General features: G+C 43.8%; 1 protein-coding gene across 7 annotated transcripts in view; it reads right to left on the bottom strand.

Annotated features, from left to right (window-relative positions):
• DPYD (dihydropyrimidine dehydrogenase) overlaps nt 1-17,010 on the bottom strand; it is a 538,071-nt gene that overhangs the window by 107,433 nt on the left and 413,628 nt on the right. For 5 of the 7 annotated variants that reach the window (XM_044432357.1, XM_044432358.1, XM_044432361.1 and 2 more), the window contains one exon: nt 1,537-1,657. The exons of the other annotated variants lie outside the window; for them this stretch is intronic. In XM_044432357.1, coding sequence (XP_044288292.1) covers nt 1,537-1,657 — 121 coding nt within the window. The remainder of the gene's footprint in view (nt 1-1,536; nt 1,658-17,010) is intronic. 7 annotated transcript variants of the gene reach the window in all.

The raw sequence follows: 17,010 nt of genomic DNA, 5'->3' as shown, positions 1-17,010 counted from the left end.
ATTGTTATACTCAATATTTATAGAGCACATTTCAAATATTCAGGTACTTCGCACTCAGACTGCATTGCGAAAGGAGGTACATCTGTCAGAAGCTGTGACTGGCTCGGCTCCTGTGGACATGCACACTTGATGACAAATCTATGTTCGCCTCTATATAATTAATGTCTGAAAGAGTCAAAAGAAGCAGGGCGATGCATCTGGGGAACCCCCTATGTTTTGGCCTTTGTTGCCATGCTGAGCATAGACAGAAGGCTGGCTCTAAGATAACAAAGTAAGTTCTCCGCAAGAGGGATGCGTAAGAATTTTGCAGACTCTTCAGTGTGGAGTGCCCACACTCTCTCCTGCAAAACTCAAGTTTGACAGTGGGCTTCAAATGTCAAACGTCTTGGCTTAGCAAGCCATAAAAAGCATTGGAAGGAAATTTGAGGAAAGAGTTTTGACAAGCTGAACTTCTGGAATAGGCTCAGAATGAATCGTAGCCAGCCATCCACTCCTTGAGCTCGCATGGTTTTAGGTATGAGTGGGCTAGCCACACTTTCAGGGGACGAAGGCCTGATGAGGGTCCACATGCAGAATGTGATGCATTAAATTGTGTTTTTAACATTTATATGGAAACCTCTTAGGGATCTTCTTAGGATTTAGCAGTACAGAAATAGTACAAACAAATACAATAAAGGAGTGAAATGCTGAGGTGACAATCTATGGATTTTATCTAGGCAATTGCCTGCATGACTTGCCTTTTTGCAAGGCATTCAAATATCTCCAAATAATATTTTGCATTTCCATATCTACTTCTGGCCCAAATGTTACCCAGCTATTTGTGTAGTAGGTGATGGGGCATCCTCTCTTTACTACACAAGGGATATCTAGCCAGTATACCACAGAGGTCCGGACTACACTGAATGTAGAGCTCCAGGTGATCAGAGCACCTGCCTCATATGGAATGACAAAGAGCTCTGGCACCAAGGATTGCATGGCTGGACACTTCCTGCGACCATATTCCAGGAAATGGCTCGCTGCCAGGAGCCCTCCTCACCACCGCCATCTGCTGACTCACCTGCCCATCCTTCCTGGATTAAAGGGGTTGAGAAGTTATCAACGATGGCAAGTGAGGAGGAGAGAATGGGCAACATCTGACACCAGATTTTTGGGCAGAGCGAGAAGATACAGCAGTGGGCATCAAGGTACTCAGGAGCAAGCTGGATGCCTCAAGGGACTGGGGATGCACATGGACTGTAGACTGCTGAGAGCACCATGCCCAAAGTCCTCTTCTCCCTGACCAAAAAATCCTGCAGCCAGCATTGCAGGGAAGGGAAATGGCACCTCTTCTCCACCTAGTGAAGCTCTATGTAAAGTATGAAATGCCACATGGATTTAATGGTGGATTTCTCAGACTGAGAAAAGAACAACAAGAAAATGGTGCATCTCAGGAGCCCCTTCACATATTTCTCACTACACAACGATACTTAAACATCCTGCTTAATCAAGCTGCAAGCTTATATAATAGCAAAATGGGGATGCATCCATGTTTGTTACCTTCTTGGGAAGCCATGGCAATGTTCACAATGTCAGTGACATTTGGGGTCAGCTTGGCAAAGAAGGGAATCTGAACAGCTTGCCTTACCCAGCGACAGATGTTGCGCACCAGCTCTGGATCCTGTTCAAATAGGTCAGATAAATACAGTGCTTAATTAAAAGTAATGTGATCAAAACTTTCCAACAATCTGCTGCACTGTGGTTTGCTGAAATTATACTTCAAGGCTTTGCTTTGCCTCATTATCTTAAGCTGTGTCTGCATTTCTCTGTCTCACTCCAAGCCAGTGAGGAAAAAAATGATACTTAAAAATAAATGTGGGAAGGCAGGCAGCGTGATGGAGAATTTTTCAAGCTGTCGCTATGGTCTATCACTATGCCATAGGGATTGCAATGTTACCATTTTTTAGATATATTGTTTTGATTCTTTGATCTGTCTTATCTTTGTTCTATTCACATCCCAACATCTGCCTATGTATGTAATATATACAGATGCTGCAAATAAATAGATTAAAAAATAAACAGGGATCCTCCTGCTGAGAGGTTCAAAGCAGTGTAGATCACTCTGCCTGGGGAAAATCAGGCACACAGACCAGAGCTGGGCCATTCCCCCCCACCCCCAGCTGCCAAACACCAACAAGCAAACTAATCCTGTGATCTCTGTGGAGATCCTCAGGACCAAATCTGTGTTACTTCTAGAAATGGAATAACTGCACTGGCTTACTCTCCCTTGGCCCACACACTTTTACAAGCAATAAAAGAGCTTCTTTTTGTTCAGGCATTTGGGAAAGGTGGTGGGACAGAGCCCAGCTCACTACCAACTGGCTCCACAGCTTGGTGGTACCAAGCGTGAAGGCCTTCCCTTCTTCAGTGGGGCCACCATGGGACAAGAGGCAGTGTCCCTGCCTGTATCCTTTCTCGCCTGTTACGCAAGGAAGGCAACCGGCAAAGAGGAGAGCTCCCCTGTGCATGAAGGCTCTCCAGGACACACAGATTTTCTGGTTTTATGGCTTGCATGGAAAGTCTTCACAGGGATAGAAGCTTCTTTTCTCCAGGATGCTGTTTTTAATGGGTGCAGGATAATGGATGTGAAACAGAAAAGTGATACGCCTGGAGCATTGCTTCCCATGCCCTAGTCAGATACTGAAAGCCAGAGCAAAGAGGGGGTGACTGACCAGTCTCATGATTCATGTAGGAAATGATTCTGAGAATGCATGGATTAACAGATTAATAGGGAATTAATTGATTAATAGTAGCAGGTTAACAGGTGTCACACTAGCCAATGAGTACACTAAAGAGCACTTGGATAGTTGGACTTGCTCTTCCAATGGGACTTTATTTATTTTTTGTCAAAACGATGTGGCAAGTTAAATGCCTTTAATTCATAAACAGGCAACCCATGGCTACAGGCCACACGTGGCCCCCTGGCTTCATGCTCTAGAGATTGCTGGCGTCTTGAGTAGCCCCAGCTTGCTTCCCCCTGTGTCTCCTGGATCTCTCAACTTTAAAGTCCACCCGCCATCCCATCCCATCAAAATTCCCCATCCCTGCACATTGAGATGTGGGCGGGAGGGGAAAGTATGGAAAGATGAATAGTCACAAATGAAGGTGATAATGATGAGCATCCTTTTTCTTCCTGGCATTACTAATCCATGCCAGAAAAATACATAATGCAAAAAGAATACACTTCAGGCAGAGACATCCCACACCAAACTGAAAGAAAAACCTAGCACATTTTCACCTACTCAAACTATTTATGTTTTAGATATTCTTTAGACAACTGGAAGCCTGTGGGAGAGGTTCATACTTTTAACACCACTGCATCTACCTCTATTTCCCAAGCATTAGCAAATCCTAATTTTGCTAAATTATGCTTACAGTGTGAAGGAGGTGATCAAAATTATGAAATTCTACACCTATCACTGTAGGTGTGCAAGTGCTTTTTAACAACGCAGCCATATTCTTAATTGAAATTCTATTTTCACACCTAACATCAACAAGTAGAGCCCATGAGAAGTTGCTGAAATTCCAGGGTCCCAGGGTCCTACATGGATAGCAGATGGCAGTAAGCTGCCATCTTACATTTCCCACAATGCAACACTCTGCGGTATTGCAAAAAATTTAAAATGGTGTTTTAGGGAAGTCCCAAATACAATGAGGAACCCACCAACACAGGAAATTGACGATGGATGGACCTTACTGAAGGTTCTCTCAAGTGTCAGGACATATTCCTGTTTAATATATAATCTGCCCTGTTGCAAGCAGGTCAACCCATCTGAGGGAAATATACTTCTGGCCCAAAGACCACCTTCTTGTGAACAAAGTGGTCCTAAGAAGATGTCATTTGAAGATGTTAGAGAAGATGTTATATGTAAATGGCTAGAACTGATTCACACAAATACCAAGCTGACAGTGAGGTATTAAACTACTCTTCCACCCACACCTCCTCCAAATATCTCCAAAGCAGTGATTTTTGAGAGGTCAAAAGGTTTTCTGGAATGTACATCTCTGAAGAACAGTTCAGGATAATAAAAAGCTAAATGGAGGAGAAAAAAACTGGCTCACACTGTTTAAAGATAGAGATAGAAATCTCCAATCCCTTACTCCCCTTATGGGATAGCTATCTTTTAGATGACAATCAGTTATCTGTTCTCTTGATAATGGCTTTGTAAGTAATATTCTTTGACTTCCAAACCTAGAACAGACTTCAACTTTATGAATTTGTAATAGGCTTCCTGCTGTCGTGACAGCTACTGATGGTGCCTTGATAAATTACGCTATAATTAGGGGAAAAATCCCTTTTCCATTATTATCATGATCTTAAGAGAGCAATCCTAAGAGATCATCTAGGGGACCACAGGATAAGGTAGATTCTCAGATATAAGTTGGGAAACAGAGCTCCAACCTCAGAGCTGAGCATCCACACTCCATTCTGCCTCCCACTCACCCTCCGAAGTGGGGCAAAAGGGGACCTCCAAGGGTGGGAAGTTGAGGGGGCTGGGGCTGCCAAGGAACTGGGTAGCCTGCTAGTGCTCTAGCTTTCATCTCTCCCCCTCTGAGACACCTCAATTAGATGGCCTAAATGGCCCACCTAACCGAAATGCAAGGCAGGAGCAGCCGGGAGCTGAAGACTGCCAGTGCTGCTCCTGCCACTGTGCACTGGAACCCCTGATGGGACTGAAGCCTTAATGAGTCAAGAAGTTTTTAGGGCAATATTACCCTCTTATTCCAAAACCAAACCATCAAAGCAAATAGCCTAGTTACCAGCCAGCATTGGTGGCTGCTGCCTATTGGTAGGGCTGAGTGTGCAATTGCCACCAGCAGCCGAAGCCAAACTAGTTCTGGGTTTGCTCCACCCTTTCCCCTTGCAAGGAAACCAACAATGTTTAAGGATTGCAGTACAGTCCCTTCACTTTTGACATCCAACCAGACTTAAGAATAGTCTCCAACAGGCAGTGGAGTAGTGGTAAAATCTGAAGAGCAAGAGCTCATTCATAGCTCAAATGCAGGCAGTGTTAACACTATGGAAGAGCCACGGATACAGCCTAGACCAGTGATGGCAAATCTTTTAGAGACCAAGTGACCAAACTACAATCCAAACCCCACTTATTTATCACGAAGTGCCAACACTGCAACAAAACCTGAAAACTAAGGTTTCAATTTAGAAAAAACAATATCCTTGGCAGCGCACTGACTGGCCATGCAAAAGCTCGGATGAGTCGTGGCTAATGAGTCATGGGTCGTGACATCATCGCCTGGCGCCGCTACTCCTTTCCGAGCATGTGCATGGCCCCTATGTACACTATTATCCGATGCTCAGCTGCTGGGGTGATACTGGCGTGACTTGGCTCATGTGCCCACAGAGAGGGCTCTGCGTGCCCCGAGACATACGTGCCACTGGTTCACCACCACTGGCCTAACCCTACCCTGGCGCACTCCCCTATCCCTAATACATGGCTAAAGTTCCATTGAAAAGAGAGCGATTTTGAAAAAGTAATGCTAACCCTACCCTGGTGCACACCCCTATCCCTAATACATGGCTAAAGTTCCATTGAAAAGAGAGCGATTTTGAAAAAGTAATGCTAACCCTACCCTGGTGCACACCCCTAACCCTAATATAGGGCAAAAGTTCCATAGAAAAGAGCGTGATTTTGAAAGAGCCTTCCTTGAGTAGTCTTTTCTGCACTGCTCATCATTTCTGCCCATTCTAAACACACTCCAACCATCAAAACCATGCCAGGACACCACGTTTGTGTAACCCTCACCCAGTGATGGTGAACCTTTTAGAGACCGAGTGCCCAAACTGCAACCCAAAACCCACTTAAAACTGAGGTTTTAGTTTAGAAAAACACCTCTCAGCCAGTGCAAGTAAAACTACCTATATTCTTGGCAGCGCACCCACTGGTCCTGCAAAAGCTCGGACAAGTTGCGGCTGATGAGTCGCGGCTCTTGACATCATCGCCTGGCACTGCTGCTCCTTTCCGAGCATGGGCGCTGTTATCCAATGCTCCTACGTGCGCTGCTATCCAATGCTCAGCTGCTGGGGCGATGCTGGGGCGACTCGGCTCGCGTGCTGACAGAGGGGCTTCTGCTGCCCACTGCGGCACATGTGCCACAGTTCACCACCGCTGGCCTAGACAGTTTGCATCTCCTGGGAGAAACCAGGCACAAGTTAAGAGCAGCGTCCTGTGTTTCTGGCCTGAGGACAGGGACACCACAAGCTGGGTGAGCTCTGTGGAAAAGCCTGCTTTAAAATCAAATGTAAAGCTGACTTGAGAAAGCAGAGTCTGCTTGGCCATACTAGCCTCAAAACAGGTTGCTGTGTGCACCGTCTCCACCTCTTTCTTGCCTTCTGTCTCTGTGTGTTAAATTGGACATACCAAAGCGTGGCTGTTAGGAAAATTCATTCTTCCCCTTAGTTACTGTGAAGACTGCAGTTAAGCTCAAAGGGAAAAGAGATGTTTGAAACGGTGGCAGATTACATCATCGGCTCTGCCGATCAAAAAGATCTAGGGCTTTGGCTTGTGAATCCTGGCTCCACTACCCACTGGCAAGCGACTTCTCTGCTTTCAGGGATGATTATGTGGGGGCAAACAGGTGTGCCCAGGCCTCCCACTCAATCTTCTAGTTAGACTGCTGTTCCAGGGTGAGCAAGGGCAAACTTTGGGGCAGAGTGGCAAGTATTCGGAGGATCCGGCTGTATGTGCCAGCCCATCCCCTATCCCTCACAGAGGGAGGGAGAAATGATCTGGAAGTATCTCCTGTAACTGAGCATTGCAATGGTCTACTGTCTTCTCAGACCTCCAGGATGTGGATTGTTAGTTTCTCCTTCCTGCTGGACTCTAAGTGAAGAAGTGGGTGGATGGCAGGTTGATAATTTTCCTTGGGGGAAGAAGAAGACCTAAAGCCAGAGCAGCCTGGAAAGGAGGGTTTTCCTGGAGGTCTAAGCCAGCGAGAAAGAGGGGTCTGGACAGGGGTCATGGACCTGGAAGAGGGTTGCTCTATTACAGTGAAATTGAAACTGAAGCCCAATTTGAGAAGAACATGCGTTGGGGTATTTTTGTAAACTTACCTATGGGGTCCCACAATCTTTTGAGATTTTCCGTAGTCATAAACAAAAGCTGTGTTAGGACACATTGAATATGCACTGTTCTAAACACAACTGCTCCTGGTCCAGCTCCCAGCCTTCCTCCAGAACAGAGATTCTGGGCCTGAGAGATGGATGCTTAGACTGTAGGCTTACCATTATTCTCTTACTAAGGACAGATTCAGACATCTCTTCCAAGGTTCCCTGCTCCCCATGGAAGGGCTAAATTTCCCTAGCCTCCATTACTAGCCATCAGGAGAGATAATCTAAAAGTGTTTGAGTGCAAGATGAAATGTTTTTCTCACTTCTTTTTTCAGTAAAGCAGGTGCAGCCATATCCACTGCACCTTCCCAACCTTTTCTATGTCCCACATCCCTAAAATGGGAAAGTTTTGCAAGCCCTCTAAAAACAACCATTTGTTTGTATAAATCATATTTTTGTAAAAATGCATGCATCAGTAAATTAATTGGGGGAACAGATAAAATTTAGGGAAGGGTGTTGCTCCCTAGCCTGCTCCTAGCCACGCAGCTGCACAGACAACCAAGCACAGCCTGGCATGAAAGGTAAGAACTGATAGCAAAGCGTGGACTCACATCTCCTTCCCTTTTTAGAAAGGAAACACTGATCCTCAATTCCTTTGCAAATTACTCAACGTGATTAAGAATATATTCTCCCACACTAAGCCCTTGCACATGTTACAAGAGTGTTTTCTCTTTCCCTGCACATTTAAATTTGAACCCTAAACTTCATGGAAAAATACAAGAAAGCCCACACAAGTTTTTGGTGCCTTTATTTATTCTGGAGAGTCACCTGGAACTTCTGAGTAGTGCAACAAATACAGTGTTGGGCTGGGAAGTCCAAGGTTTGAATCTCCTGAAGCTCTCAGGGTTTGCAGTCACATGCTCATTCTCCCATTCAAACCCATCTGTTGGGAGGGTAACCTAGGCCAGTCCCCATCTAAAGCATACTGAATGTCTGGGATAAACAGTAGGGCCCTAACTTGGCAGATGATGGCAGTGATTCATCAGCCTCACCCTGGAGTCCTTCGGAGTGCTTTGAACTACAGCTCCCATGAATCCTGGCAATTGGCCATGATGGGGAGGTTGCCCAAGATGGCCCATCTGTCCCTTTGACAATCTATACCAGGAGTGTTGCTGGCCATGAGTCCTTCATCTATATTGCCCATTTCACACAAAACATTTGCATGTGTAGTAATAACTCACAGGGGTAGTTCTTTTCTTAAAATGAAAATATGTGACTCCTACATAGCATGGTAACAATGGCTACCCATTGTGTGCAAGATGAGAATCCACACTTGATTTGGGTTCTTGATCTGAATCTCCACTCCACAAAGCTTCACTTCTGTTTCTTCTTTCCTGGTGTGTTTTTAATCTTTTCATAATGAATCGTAAACACTGAAAGAAGCATGCCATGTGCAACCGCAGGGCATATGGTGTATTTACATGAACAATAAACCCCCAGCAATGCCGGCCTGCAAATTTCTAGGTAATAAAATAGAGCTCTCTCCTGCACATGCAGCTTTCATGAAATATTCAGTACAGCCACATTGGTCTTCTGAACGCCTCTCCATCTTGTGATTTTCATTGCTCACTTTTGAATATTCTGATGGGGCCTACTTTAGGAGCCCCTAGAAGGTACAACTCATGCAGATTGTGGGATAATTTGTTTTGCTTAGGCTATTAAACATAATGTAGGAAGCATCTCTATTAAAAGCAAGTAAGCATGTGTCATGCCATTCCATTTTTTTTAAGTTCTTTGAAGTGAAGTTCTGAAGATATGATGTGTTTCACCACTGAATTTTACAATATACCTCCAGAAAGTTTAAGTGTAGATTTTCAAAGTGTAAAATAAGGGTGGAGGAAGACATTTTCAGACCTTGTCTAAAACAGCTCTTCTAATCCGTGCAGGTATGTCTGTACAACCATCGAGCTGTCGGATTAAGAGGACTGCACTGCTACCATAGCTGTATGGAAGAAGTTGCTCCACAGAACAAAGAAAGCAGTTCTGCCATTTTCACTTAGGTTACTTCCAACACAGAATCTCCATGCTATCCTGCTTTCTCATTCTTATTCAGTCCCTTAGTGAGTGTTGTGAATTGGCCCTCACACCTGAGACAGCCGAATTCCATCAGTTTGCAAAAATGTCAGTGATGACAGAAAACAGATGAAAATTGATTTGCTTTATCAAATACTGATTTATCGTACTTCTCTAATGCACTGTCAACTTTTTAATGTAGCTAGGACTTGTTGGAGATTTCGGTATATTATTTTTTGCAAGGATGTGCAGGAACATGGAAAGTGACAGCTGAAAAAGTGTTGCTGTGATCATAGATAACACTGCAAAACACAGCTGCTTGCGTGTTTGCTGGAAAATATAGTTGGTTCACAGACTGTAGTTTCTCAAAAGAATATGCGTACTTGTAGTGGCACATTGTATGGAGGCCTTTGAAAATGGGTGCAGGGCCCCAAGTTTAACAACCAGTGGTGTGGCTAGTTTTTCCTTGCAATTGTAGTACATTTGCAAAATCAGGACATTTATCAAGATCATGGGTAAGTACAGACACAACTATGGCTTTCAGCAAACTATGGTTGAACATAGAAACAGAGCGGGTCAGAAGGGGCCTCCTGGGCCATCTAGTCTGACCCCCGGCTCCGCTCACGACATGCCCACCATGTGCATGTCTATCCTATCCTTGAACACCCGCACCGATGGGGCCTCAACGACCTCTTGTGGAAGCCTATTCCACACCCTCGGGGTCCTGACTGTCAGGAAGTGCCTCCTGGCATCCAAATGGAACCTTGGCTCCCTGAGCTTTGCTCCGCTGGAGCGCGTCCTGCCTTCCTCTGCAGGGGAGAACAGGTCTCTACCCGTCTCCATGTGACACCCCCTCACAAACCTGTATGTTGCCACCATATCCCCTCTGAGTCTCCTCTTCTCCAGACTGAAGAGACCCAGTTCCCTCAGTCTCGCCTCATACCCCATCCCCTGCAAACCGGCCACCAACCTTGTGGCCCTACGCTGCACTGACTCCAACCTGGCTATATCCTTTTTGTAATGAGGGGCCCAAAACTGAGCACAATTCTCCAGTTGCGGGTGTACCAGAGTCGTATAGAGTGGTAGTAATACCTCTCTCAATCTAGAAGCCGCACTTCTGGCTATGCAACCAAGGGTGGCGTTCGCCCTCTTGACCACCGCATCACACTGCTGACTCATGTTTAGCCTGCAGTCAACCAGTACCCCGAGGTCCCTTTCACAAGTGCTGCTCTCCAGCCACTTGTCCCCTAACCTGTACTTATGACACCTATTCCTATGTCCCAAGTGCAAGACCTTGCACTTATCCACATTGATAAGTGGGCCAGTCAGCATTTCTCCCTAAGCTAGTTTATAGGCTTGTTGTGTGGATGAAGGAGGGGGGAATCATGAACGTCACTCTGCACAATGCAAAACACCTACAAGTGCAAATGGGAAGAAGAAGAATGGAACAAAGGCCTCCGCATAGGCAGAGCTATTGGTAGGGACTGTCCCGAAGCAATCTGCCTCCCCATCCACAGAGCTGTTATTAATCAAGTGGGAAAGACCCCCACCATCACCCCTATCCAGTGTGATGAGCCAGTGTGGTGTAGTGGTCCAGTGTGCAGAATTGGGACTCAGGCAATCTGGGTCCCAGTCCCCACTCAGCCATGGAGTCCATTGGTTAACTTTGGACCAGTCACAGACTCTCAGCCCAGCCTACCTCAGAGGGTTGTTGTTGTAAGGATAAGACTGAGAAGAGGAAGAAGAGAAGGATGTAAGCCACTTTGAGTTCTTAGTCAGAGGAAAGGCAGGGTATAAATTCAATAAATAAATAATAGCCACATGGCTACACTGTGCACATTCACACTGCTGAACGGTGAAAATCATACCACTCAGAAGCAGCTTCTGTGCTGCTGAGAAAACTTTTGAAGGAGGCCTAAACCAAAGTGGAATTGGCTCCCATTGCACTAAAAGCACTGCCCATCTGGAGTTTTATAGAGTTGCCTAAGCTGGCTTATATTCCTTATTGTAAATCTCTCTGAAGCCAAGATTTTAACATACAAAGACTAGAATTATGAAATGCAGGAGACAGGAATGTAGCCCATAAAAGACTGTACCTTGGGGCACTCAAATTAAATTAAACAATGATCTTCTTTCTGCTCAGAATACCTGCGTGACTAGTACTGTAATACAAATCTTCCCTTTATCCAAAACTTGGCTTTATGAGAAAGCCTTGGGCCTGTTCTGCTGATAAAAAAAAGTTGATGAAGCTTATCTGGAAAAGATGTTTTCCAAATTTTTAACTACTTGATATGCAAAACTTATTAGCACCAAAAACAGATGGACATTTACATTTGCAAAATGAACAAATTGCAAACCACCCAAAAATGGCTTTGTTTAATTAGGTTAAAGGATCTTCACGACTGGGGTTAAACAACAAACAGTGTTGAAACAATTACAGTATAATTTATGTTTTGCTTTATCAAAGATGTATCTCGCTTTGGTTCTCCATCTTTAGCTCTCTCTCTCTCTCTCTTTTTACTAATGACTGTTTATTGCAATCATAATTTTAAATTTGTAACATAGTTTTAGTCCAGGGAAATAAGTGGATGACTCCAAGGGTTAGGGGAGATTTAGTATAACACAGAAATCTCCTAATTTGCTGCATATTCTGCCAATGAGTTCAGCAGCAACTGGCACGCGTTGCACCACTGAGGAATTAGGCTACATGATTAGACAAGGATCAGATTTTCAGTCCTTGTTTGTCCTCCATGAGCTCTACAGGGTAGACTAATGTCTCCAAGTTAAAACCAGCATTCCTTGTTCCAGAATATCATGTTCTACACTTGGGCACCATATAGTACATTAAAAACTGTATGTTACAAAACTACAGCTTTTTAAAAAAGAAAGAAAACCGACTACCTGTATTGCAACAAAGGCAGGTTGCTGTAGGTGCATTTTCCTCACTCCTGCTACTGGCACTTTGCTGTTTATCAGCTTTGTGCTCAGTATGCATGAGATTCACAATCCAAGCCCATCTAGGTGGCAGCATGATCACCAAGCACGCAACTTCTCACATTTGTATCATAAACTCCAAAGCAGGGTGAAATACCTTTCATTATGGTTAGTTCTCCTGAAACCTCTCTCTCTCTCTCTCTCTCTCTCTTTCTCTCTCTCTCTGTCACACACACACTCTCCTGATCCTCTGCTGTTGCACACCAACCACTTCCTCCGATGTAGCTCTGGAACTCCTTGGCTCCCTGTCCGTAACAAGATGCCTTGCCCATGACGAGATGCTTTCAGATCCCTGCCCCAAGAAAGATCTTTTTTCTTGCCTTACCCTCTATGGTCAAACTTCCCTCCCCTTCACCTAAGCAGAGCGGTACATTTCATTTCATAACTGAGAAGGCATAGGAATGATCTAGTGCTGTAGTTTAAATAACACTCCCTGAAAAGTAATGCCTAAACCAAATGGTCAAGAATAATCTAAATGATTTCAACTGGGCCCTGAGGGGTGAGGGGAGATTAAGCATGCTCCACTGAAAGCGTTTCTAGTGCATGTGTTTGTGGAATAACATGCATCTACATAAACAATTTTCATTGTCTCCAACAAATGTCAATTGGCATATTTCCTAAAGCAGAATGGTATGTAGTTCCAGGAAGCAGTTTGACCAGACTAAAGGTATCAGCAGAACATATTGTGGCTACTAGATTTTGGAGGTTAATTGCAAATTGAATGTTTTTAAACGGGCGTCAAGTTTTATGGCATCAAAACACATGTCTTTTGGATTGATTACACCTGCTATGGAAAAGGTAAGCTGTTTTTGAAGTTAATGTATTCATCTTGTACTGATGACTTTGGAAAGAAGGTGTGTTAGTATGTATTGCCAAATTGTAAAAAGGAAGTAGGACCTCTGTCCATTTAAAAGTCCATTGAAATCATGCCATCTAGAGATGGCAGCATAACATTTGAGAGAAGACACACTTCAAAAATGGTTCTTCTGCCATATCCACACATGCCATAGGAAAACTGAACTCCAATAATGGAATAGCCAGAGATAAAATATCCATGTATAAAGGCTCTTCCAAACTTTTTTAAATAAAGGAAAGGGTTAAATCTAACTGAGTAGCCAAGAGTATTCCATTTTCAGATTTGATAGCTGACTGCCCCCCTCTCCCATTTCTTGATGGTGCCTCTTTATACCACAGGAGAGACACTCTTAAGGACTGTGCTTCTAAGGTTTGTCTAAGTCTGCTGGAGGGGAAAAAGTGGAGGGAGAGATCTCCTCCCAAAAATATACCTCAACTTTCATAAACATGTAAAGCAACCACTTAAATGCAAAGAAAAACCCAACCAGCATCAATATTAGTAGGAAAAAAGGTCCATATTCTTTAGTGGTGATGGATCAGACCTGTCATAAGTGTTCTGTTATTTGCTTCCACTCTACTACCAGCAAAGGAAAAAGCTAAAGGATTCATTTTCAATTATTGCAGATCAATGCCTTCTAAGTGTCTTTCCACTATCCGAATTCTACTTCTTAGATTATTCTTTGTCTCGTTCATGATGATACACCAAGAACATAATCGTTTCCTACTTCTCCTGTGGGATATCCAAAATTACCTTCAGAAAATTGAATCTGCCTTAATCCTGCCCGAAATTTCACAGCACCTAATTACAGAATTGCAATCAATCATTAAAGCAAAAGAGACACCATTTGTGAATTTCACAGCTAATCTTATTGCAGACTCATATCCTAGCAAGGGGCTTTTTAGTCTATGTGCTTGTCCCATTTCAAACTTAATTAAAGCTAACAATTTGCTTAAAGCCTGTCAAATTAAGGGGGGGGGGAATTTCCCAGGGTAGGAAGAAACATAACTCTTGGCTCAGGTTCTGCAGCATGTATTTTCTTACTCCTCAGAAAACTTGACAGTAAGAACTCAGCCAACATGTTCTACCATCGACAGCTGTCAGAAGAGAGAGAAAGGAGAGCTCCTAATGCTAGAGCAATAATTTCCATGGTTAAGTGTGCAGTCACTTGCACAATCCTGCTACTAGAGATACTAAGAACCCTATCCTATTGTTTAGTTAGTTTATTTTCCCTTTTACACCCTGCTCAAATAAAAGAGGGCCCTCATTTGCAAATACCTATGCTCCTGAAGTGTTAATCCTTTTCCATGAAAATAGAAGACCTGGCCAATCTTCCATAAAAACTCCAGCAATCCAATTTCAGGACTGGCCAATTACCTGGCTCGGAATGTGCTGAAAAGACCACTCCCCAATTCATCACTCCACTCACAAGCAATAAATTTGGGTTGGCCATTGTGGTTCTATTTTCAGGGTAAGTGTCACAATCTGATTCTTGAAATGCTTTCAGAGAGAAGGCCTTATGCTTATAATTCTGTTGCAAAGGGAGCTTTCTATCTTTCTCCCCTGCCCTGCAAAAAATCCAAACCAAAACAAGTACTTTAAAAGGCACTGACACTCGCAACAAAAATTGCAGTGGTCCCAGCTCCAGCAGTGTTGCAATGCTGCAAAAGCTGATAGCTTTTAAAGGTTTATTTTGGCACACTTAAAAAACGTACTGAAAAAGAAAAAGAAAGTAAAAAGAAATATGATAAGAAGATCCTGTACCAGAATGACAGGTCTCCTCATCCATAAATCATTTCAGACCCTCCTTTCTACTTTCTTGTAGGGTATCAGGTAAAATGGCACTTATAATTTCAACTGAAGAACTAAAATGAAAGAATCGCCTACAGGGTAACTTACAAATAAGACATGAAAGCAATGCCTATCCCTCGCGATGTCCCCTCAGAAACATGAGTTCAGACATATTTTGACTGTTAGCCAGGACTGGCCTCAAGGATTGTCATGAATGGGAAAATGCTGGGGATCCACTGCCCAGCTGGGAGTCCCCTGGAATTGCTCCTCAGCCTTCAGCACTGTTACCTGCATGTTCTCCTGCCTCTCACTCTGGCCTAGACAATGGAGGTGGTGGTGGTGAGAAAGTGAAGCAGTAGATGCCAGTGCCTCCTTGCTCACTGACCCTCTACCAATCAAACAAGCAAGTGGCAACAATGGTAAGAAAGAGGACAAGCTGCAAAAGCAGCTGGTGACAACCAAGGCAGTGTGAAGGTAGAATCCCAGAGGGGCAGGCTCCATGAAGGATGCCTTACCCAGCTGCCCCCAAAACCCGGAAACTTTGAACACGGGGTTTACTTCCAGAACCACTGACGGACAAATTCTGTCTATATTTTTTCAAAGAAGCCATCTAAGCTGGTGGCCCACCCCAAGAGTTCTAACTGTCAATTCCATATGCTGGTTATGTGTTGGATAAAAAACCATCATCTGACTTTCACGAAAATTTCTGGTCCTCAATACACTGATGGGGTAATATGTACACCTTTGCAAATATACCAGGATATTAAAAGGGTTCCAACTAGTGCTTAAGGCAGGGTCTGAGGGTGAGGATTTTATGGGACTACCTCCATTTAGGATGAGATCTATACATGTCAGGAGTTTGGTTCAACCCCACCCCCATACACTTCTATACCTTTGTGTTTCCCAAATTTATCAAAGCAGCAGGGACTGCTCCCAGCATCTATCATTATGAGGATACAGGTCCCTGCTGGCACTACAATCAGATGCATTAGTGCCCAAGAGCTACAGGAGCCAGGTGAAATATAAGTCCCATGATTCCCATGGGATGTTTGGATGGTAGCTTTGGATGCCAGCATAATTGCTACCATCTATGGCTTAAATGAAACCTGTTTTTGAACTGTTTGCAAGTTCTGGTCTATTAAAATTCCATCAGAATTTCTGCAGGTACTCCTTTCCTACAAGGAAATATTATACAGTGGCTCTACTTACAACCAAGTTGATATAAAAACGCATAAAAAGTTATTTTCCCTCCTTGAAGGCACCAACCTAGTTTCTAACAGATTTGAAATACTAACATGTAATCAGACGGTGCTTTTGCCCAATTATTGAGCCTTCCTTTTAAGACTGCCTGTTCCAGCCACAAGTCTAACGTTGCTTTCTGACAAGTTATTCCAGGAAAACAAAAGACAGAAAGAGGAAGGAAGATGAGTCCTTTTAGGGTAGCTATCACTAACCTGGTCTCTGCTGGATAGCTGGCCGACAACTCCTGCCAACTCCTGGTCGGCAGAGCTAGCTGAAGTATGCAGAGAGTTGTACTCAAACATATTTGGACTCCAAAAGGCCAGAGAGAGGAGCACAGTCAGAAAGGTCAAGATGCCAGGTGGGGAAGGATAGCCTGAGAGCTGCCCCATACCACAGGGAGTGAAAATACATGGTATGAGTGTTCCAGAAATTTACAACCCTTAAAAACCAACTAACAAGTCTAAAAGTCACAAGAACCCATCCTCAAACACAATGGAAAAAATACGCCCATGTGCATCAATATAGTTTTTAACTAATTTGTCCGGTTTGTAATGCTTAGATGTTGTGCAGACCGAGTGTCATCTGTGCAAATTCTCAGGCTCGCAACACAAAATGAGATTCTGAACATGCATGGTCAGTGTTCAGGCTGACCAGCCTGCTTTGCAAACCATGCACAAAGGTTATAATAGCTCTTTACTCTTAGTGAAATTTGACTGAAACATTCTTTGAAAGTCCTATTATTTGCCATGAAATTATATGACCTGCAAAGCTAGCCGCTGCAAAGCTGGGAAGTTCTTTAATGTTAAACTCCTCACCCTTTATTAAATTCACTGATTACTGTAAAGTTACATGGTCAGACAGCCCAACTAAGAAGCTGTTTGTTTGGTGAACATCTGTATCTGTGTTACTGGATAGTTTCTTTCTTATCGTCTATTCTGCCCAGGTGTACTCCTGT

This window comes from Varanus komodoensis, unplaced genomic scaffold (genome assembly GCF_004798865.1).
Source record: "Varanus komodoensis strain SLA01 unplaced genomic scaffold, ASM479886v1 scaffold24, whole genome shotgun sequence".
Lineage (NCBI taxonomy): Eukaryota > Metazoa > Chordata > Lepidosauria > Squamata > Varanidae > Varanus > Varanus komodoensis.
This window is presented reverse-complemented; position numbering and strand designations above follow the sequence as displayed.